The 7,212-nt window shown below is 45.5% G+C and overlaps 2 protein-coding genes across 2 annotated transcripts; one reads left to right on the forward strand and one right to left on the reverse strand.

Annotated features, from left to right (window-relative positions):
- Nucleotides 1-415: 415 nt before the first annotated feature.
- On the reverse strand, nt 416-2,140 carry LOC109978940 (ESF1 homolog). Its single transcript, XM_065960374.1, has one exon. It carries the CDS (start codon nt 1,641-1,643, stop codon nt 1,323-1,325), a length of 321 nt encoding a protein of 106 aa, XP_065816446.1. The 5' UTR covers nt 1,644-2,140; the 3' UTR covers nt 416-1,322.
- A 1,812-nt stretch (nt 2,141-3,952) lies between these two features.
- On the forward strand, nt 3,953-6,388 carry LOC109978939 (E3 ubiquitin-protein ligase TRIM39). Its single transcript, XM_020628096.3, has one exon. The coding sequence runs from the start codon at nt 3,959-3,961 to the stop codon at nt 5,600-5,602; it is 1,644 nt and encodes a 547-aa protein (XP_020483752.2). The 5' UTR covers nt 3,953-3,958; the 3' UTR covers nt 5,603-6,388.
- The last annotated feature ends 824 nt before the right edge of the window (nt 6,389-7,212 follow it).

Genomic DNA, 7,212 nt, shown 5'->3' on the forward strand with positions numbered 1-7,212 from the left:
ACACACACACACACACGCAGTTTGCAATGAGAGTTAACCCCTCTGCTTAATGTACTTATACATTTTATGTGTTCATATGCAGTTTTCTATACAAGTACCTTTTTTTGTATTTTTTTCTAATCATACATTAGCCTATATATCCATGTGTTGAGTTATAGTGATGTCTGCACAATTAGTCCGGCCCACTTGAGGTCTCATTTGAACAAATCCGGCCCCCGACCCAATAGGACTTTGACACCCCTGCTTTAAGGGAAGCAGAATGTGGAGACTTGGTTTGATTGACAGCTCCAGGACGTGATGACTGCAGGGCGTTCTGCTGAATCCAAAGGACCAATCAGAAACACAGAATTCACAAGATGTTATGTTGTCATCTTCATTTGACCTGCAGATAAAATTATCCTCATGCCAGATCATCTTCACATCACAAACTTCTCTTTATTGGAACTCGAGTTACCAAAGAAACATTCATTTAAAGAAAGAAAACTTTTCACCACTTTAGAAACAGCGTCACTTTGTCACTCCCAATTCACACACACTCCGTGCACGCCGCGGTCTGTCAGCGCCGCGGTTTTTGCTCCATCGGGCGGCGCACTCTGCCCCCACTGGATCCTTCACAGGAGAACTACTCCGACTACGAGTGATGGAAAATACGATCAGGAGTCCGTATGTTGTGTTTTATTTTGAAATTGACAGGGCGTTCCGTGTGTTTCCTCGTCTGACTTCCTGTCCAGCTTGACGCGTGCCTGCAGCGTGCTCCGTCAGAAACAGACTCACAGCGTGTTTGAAACGCGGCGCTCGCTGTGGAAACACGATCATTGAGTAGAGTGGCGGTGAGCTGCGGTGTAGTGCACGGCGCTGACCGTGCACGGCGCTGACCGACCGCGACGCTCTTGGAGTACGTGGAAACGGGGTAAGATGCTGACAGCTCACAGAAACATCAGCTCACAGCTGCTGGAGGAACAATCTCCCCCAAAGAAAGCTGAAATGTGAAAAGTGATTTACTAAAGTAAAAACCTTGGTGTCATGATGGTGAACGTGTTTCTTGAGGTCCAGGGCGTCGCTCTCTTCTTCTTCATGTGTTTGAAAATAACTGCAGGGCTTCTTTAAGAGTTCTGTGTGAAGAAACTGTCCAAATAAAACATTCTCACAGCATGTGATGCAGCACCATTCACTTTTTCCTGCACCTTCTTCTACTTTGTGGCGTCTCTTTCTGTATAAAAACATCAAACAGGAAGTAGAGTTCATCAGGAGAAACTGTTCCTGCAGGCTGGGACTTCTCCCAGTCTCTGCCGGTCTGCACACTTTTGTGTTGAGAGTTCCACCTACACCAGTTTCTGTTTCTTGCGAGCCTGAAACTGCTCCGTTTTGCTTTTAATCGACTTGACGAGCATAGACAGACTCGGGTCCATCGCTTTCTTCGAGGTGAGGTCGACCGCCGCCGCGGCGTCACGGTCCTTTTCCCGTTTCTTCCCCGCCACCTGCTTCCTGTCGGCTCCCTCCCCCTGATCTCTGAGCCCGTCCTCCAGGCGCCGCTGCTCCTCGTCTCTGCGGCGCTGCTTCTCCGTCAGGATGCTCTGCGTGGCGTTGGTCTTCTTGTAGCTGGGGTGGGAGGGGTCCAGGTTGAAGAGGTGGGAGGTGAACATGGCCTGGAAACGAGGGTCCTTCACATCCACCTGGACGCACAAACAGAGAGAGAGGGAGAATGTTACAACATCGTCATGACCACGATTTAGTCAACACAGAGCTAACAGCCTTCCTTTGACTCCATCACACCACGAGAGAGGGAAATGAACGTCTATATATTTATTTCTTCTTCAGGTCGACTGTTCATCTTTGAAATCAGATCAAAACACGTTAAACGGGACGATTGTGGTCAAAACAAAAGTTTGAACATTTAGCGGCCGAATGCTAAAGTCAAGTCCTGGAAACCGGAGGACATTCAGCTGGAGCAGCACGACCTGTGACATCATCACACCCACCTGGAATTGGTCTTCCTGCTGAAGCTCCTCCCCCTTCTTCTTCAGCAGCTTCTTCTTCTTCTGGCTCAGATTCTGCTGCTCCACGATCTTATCGTAATTAAAGTGTTTGTGTTTGGCTTCATCGCCCTCGTCCTCCATCAGCAGGGCCATCTCCGCCTGCACACACACACACACACACACACACACACACACACACACACACACACACACACACACACACACACACACACACACACACGTTGAGATGCTGTCTTCAGGTGATATTTACAGATGTGATAAACTCACGTGGAGCTGCAGCCATTGACCTCTGACCTTTTGTTTCTCCAGCTCTTCTTCCTCCTCAGCGGTGCGCTCCTCCTCCTCCCCTTTCTTCTTCTTCTTCTTCTTCTTCTGTTGCTTCTTCACGTCTGCACACACACAAAACAAATCATGACCTGACACGCTGCAGAGCTCTGAAGATCAAACAATTCAATTCAGACACGTTAGAGACACGTGAGAGCATGAATAAAAACCAGGAAGAACACTTCAGGTTTACATCCCGAGACATCTGAGCTGTTTGTTCTTCTCACAGGTAACAAGACGAGGAAGAAGAATGAAGCTTTACTCTTCTACGTTGACCTTATTGTTTCAAACTAAACTCCATCACTGACAGTCTGTCAGCTGGGTTTATAAATACAGAAAATAATTCAATTCTGAACAATTCCAGAAACCACACAGGCCTGGTGGTGTCAGACCACTCCTACAGGACTCTCCTGCTACACTGCTGCAGAAACAACAGGTTTCCATGTAGACCTCTGACTGCTGCTATGACACACAACGACCACTAGATGGAGCCCAACATGAAGAAACAAGAAGTGATCAGTTCTGTTCTGCTGCCACAACAAGCACCAAACTCTCCTGATACATGAGAGTGACTGTAATAAATGAACTCGAGTATCTTATTCACAAAGAAGATACAACGACTTTAATGAGACTCTTCCTCTTCTCAGATCAGATCAGATCAGTCTATTGAAGCTGGTATTTCACAACAGCCCTGTGACTCAGAGGGAAGAAACAAGCCGCAGTTAGAGGCGGAGCCACAGGTGAGGGAGGAGAGCTTCAGCGTCACTCTGAAGAAATGAAACTTAAAGTTTGTCAGGGTGTCGACCACGCAGCCCTCCAGAAAGGTCTCCGTTTCTCTTCAAAGAAATTACACTAACTTCATCCAATCTTTGTCAACGACACAGCAGAGTCTCTGCAAACACTGGTGAGTACAGCTGATCATGTTTACACTTTGAACAACCAGGATTTACACTCAACTCTTCATTTCACTCTCTCTTCATACTCCAGCTTGTTAAACTGTGTGTGTGTGTGTGTGTGTGGGTGGGTGGGTGGGTGGGTGGGTGGGTGTGTGTGTGTGTGTGTGTGTCTTTGTCTGTGTGCGTGTGTGTGTGTGTGTGTGTGTGTGTGTGTGTGTGTAACTGAGGTTCTCTCATTTGGACTTTGGTTTATTTCTAACTTCCTTGTATCGTTGTTGTTTACTGATAACATCCTGCTGCCAAACTAAATTCTATTTCCTCTGGCTGTTTCACAATAAAAGCTTGACATGGAGAAACAAAAATTAGGCTTTTAATTTGAAGGAAGCAGAGAAGGAAGTGAAATTTGTTTTCATTCAAGTCATGTTTTTCATGGGCACAACCCACATCCTCAGCTCTGCTGCTCATCCCACAAATGCATGTTCCTTACAAATGTGGCAACATTTAAAAGAGCAATAAACAGGCTTTCCAACAGTATAATGTTTATTGCCAAGAAGCATTGTTACAACAAACAAACAAAAAATCTACTAAACACAAATTTCCAGATTTTTTGTGCAATGTTTATATATCCTGTTACTCACCTACTGTCAGGCCTGGACTGGATTGTCATCACGCAGATCACCTGCTGTCTAAACCTGCGAGTAAATTAATATAATATTTTTCTTTCTTACACTTTGTGTAGATATGGCTGCTGCAAACTATCATCGGTCTGAGGATCAGTTTCTCTGCTCCATCTGTCTGGATGTGTTCAATGATCCTGTCACCATACCATGTGGACACAACTTCTGCAAAAACTGCATCACTGAACACTGGAACACCAGCGACCAGTACAGGTGTCCAATATGTAAGAAGGTTTTTAACACCAGACCTGAGCTGCACGTCAACACTTTCATCTCTGAGATGGTTGGTCAGTTCAGAGACAAAGCTCAGCAGGAAGCCAGCAGCAGCAGCTCAGAGCTACAAGAGTCCAAACCAGGAGAAGTTCTCTGTGACGTCTGCACTGGACCCAAACTGAAGGCCCTGAAGTCCTGCTTAGACTGTCTGGTCTCCTACTGTGAGACTCACCTGGAGCCTCATCTGACAGCTTCACGTCTGAAAAGACACCAGCTGATCGACCCTGTGGAGAACCTGGAGGACAGGATGTGTACGAAGCACGATAAACCTCTGGAGCTGTTCTGTAAGACCGATCAGACCTGTGTCTGCATGCTCTGCTCTGTTTTAGACCACAAGACGCACGAGTTTGTTCCTTTGAAAGAAGAATATGAAGAAAAGAAGGCAAAGCTAGAGGAGACAGAGGCTGAAATTCAGCAGATGATCCAGAAAACTCGACTGAAGATTCAAGAGATCAAACACTCAGTGGACCTCAGTAAGGACGATGCAGACAGAGAGATGGCAGAAGGTGTTCGAGTCTTCACCGCTCTGAAGGAGTCTGTTGAGAGAGGCCAGGCCGAGTTCATCGACACGATCGACAAGAAGCTGAAAACAACAAAGAAACAAGCCGAAGCTTTCATCAAAGAGCTGGAGCAAGAAATCTGTGAGCTGATGAAGAGGAGCACTGAGGTGCAGCAGCTCTCACGCTCTGAAGACCACCTCCATCTAATCCAGAGAGTCCAGTCTGTTAACTCTGCTCCACCCACCAAAGACTGGACAGAGGTTAATGTCTGTCAACCACTTTATGAGGAGACTGTGAGGAACGCTGTGGCTCAGCTGGAGGAGACTCTCAGTGAAGAGATGAAGAAGTTGTTGGATCAAGCTGAGCTGAAGAGAGTCCAGCAGTATGCTGTGGATGTAACTCTTGATCCTGATACAGCACATCCTGATCTCATCCTGTCTGAAGATGGGAAACAAGTTCATCATGGTGACGTGACGAAGAATCTTCCAGACAACCCAGAGAGATTCTCTTCTTGTGTTTGTGTTTTAGGAAAGCAGAGTTTCTCTTCAGGCAGATTTTACTTCGAGGTTCAGGTTAAAGGAAAGACTGAGTGGGATTTAGGAGTGGTCAGAGAGTCCATCAACAGGAAGGGAAAAATCACACTGAGTCCTGAGAAAGGTTTCTGGAGTATATGGTTGAGAAATGGAAATGAATATAAAGCCTGTACTGGCCCTTCAGTCCGTCCCTCTCTGAAGTCTGGTCCTGAGAAGGTGGGGGTGTTTGTGGATTATGAGGAGGGTCTGGTCTCCTTTTATGATGTGGACTCTGCAGCTCTGATCTACTCCTTTACAGACTGCTCCTTCACTGAGAAACTCTTCCCTTACTTCAGTCCTAGTCTGAATTATGGAGGTAAAAACTCTACACCTCTGATCATCTCTCCTGTCAGTGTGAAATAATCAAAGACTTCATGTATTGATTCTCATCCGAGTACAAACCATCCTATTTAGTGACAACACGGTATATTTGGGCGGCAGTTGCTCAGTCTGTAGGGACTTGGGTTGGGAATCGGAGGATCGCTGGCAAGTCCGGAAATTGGTCTGGTAGCTGGAGAGGTGCCAGTCCACTTCCTGAGCACTGCCGAGGTGCCCTTGAGCAAGGCACCTAACCCCCCCCCCCCCCCCCACCAGCTCAGGAGCGCCCACTGTGGGCAGCCCCCTCACTCTGAGACCTCTCCATTAGTGCATGTCCACAGGATCCTGTTTGTGCATGTGTGTGTGTATTTCGGCCTATGTTTGTGTAGCATGTTAACTAGACAGAGTGTAAAAACGAATTTCTCCTCGCAGGATCAATAAAGCATAAATTATTATTATTATTATATTTGACATATTTGACAGAATCAGATCATCGTGTTCGTTGATTGACTTTATAGTTCAGAGGTTTGTCCTCGTAAACACAGCAGGTAACAAACTGATTTGATTGACTCAGCTCATCATTGAGACGCATCATTTATGTGATAACGTTTATTTTAACCCTTTAAACTTCACTGACTTCCAACTTCAGATCGAGAGGAAAAGACTGTAGAAGACATTAATTCAATAAGTTTATATTTGTCTGAAATGTCTTTGGTGTCTCTTTGACTGAGTTCTGCTGTACGTATGATAGTGTTGATAAAAAGTCAAAGAAATCTGTAAATATGTGATTTTGAAACAAAAACTTCTAAATAAACTCGTTGTTGAAGACGAGGTCTGAGTAAGTACTGATTGACACGTATGACCCAGAACGTCCACCAGATACGTGTGCTTTGTGTGTCCACTCCCTCATCCGTCAACACCCACAGGCTGAGTTCTCAGAGCGCAGCACGGAGCAGCACGGAGCAGCACCGCCGGACAGCTGGAGTCACCAGACCAAGGAGTTCCCACGGTAATTACAGAATCAGGAGTGACATCGACAGATAACACGATGTATGAGGTATAAAACCGTTATAAACACATCAACAAACACACAGAAGGTCATTGTTCTGAACTCGGGATGTTAATGATTAATCATCTATCAATTAATCGCCGTTAAGAATTTAACCGATTAGAAATGTATTCACTGACGATCTGTTTACAGTTTAACCGGCGGTCACATGTAATACCAATTCATACCAAAAGAGGGCGCCCGTCACATTTACAACTCAGAAAAACTGCTGTTATCACTACTAAAGGAAGAAGAGGTGCTGTGAAAAGTGAGGAGAAATGTAAGTGGTCAGCAGAGAGAGTGTTTTCTGCAGCTGGACTTGTTGTGAATAGACTGAGCACACAACTCAGCCCTGGTCACTTAGAGCTGCTCGTCTTTGTAAAGCACTAAGCCGTACATATATTTTGGTGAGTAGAGTATTTAATGCGATCACAACTCACGGCTGAATGTGTTGAAATATTAATTTGCCTACAAAGCAGAATAATTAAGTGTATTGGAAAGATGCTCAAATGGAACCATTCGTGATGCTAACGTTACTCATGCACAAGAACGACAAATGTTATACAAGAGTGTAAGAGCCAATATGCAAATTATTGATTAATACTAA

This window comes from Labrus bergylta, chromosome 1 (genome assembly GCF_963930695.1).
Source record: "Labrus bergylta chromosome 1, fLabBer1.1, whole genome shotgun sequence".
Taxonomy (NCBI): domain Eukaryota; kingdom Metazoa; phylum Chordata; class Actinopteri; order Labriformes; family Labridae; genus Labrus; species Labrus bergylta.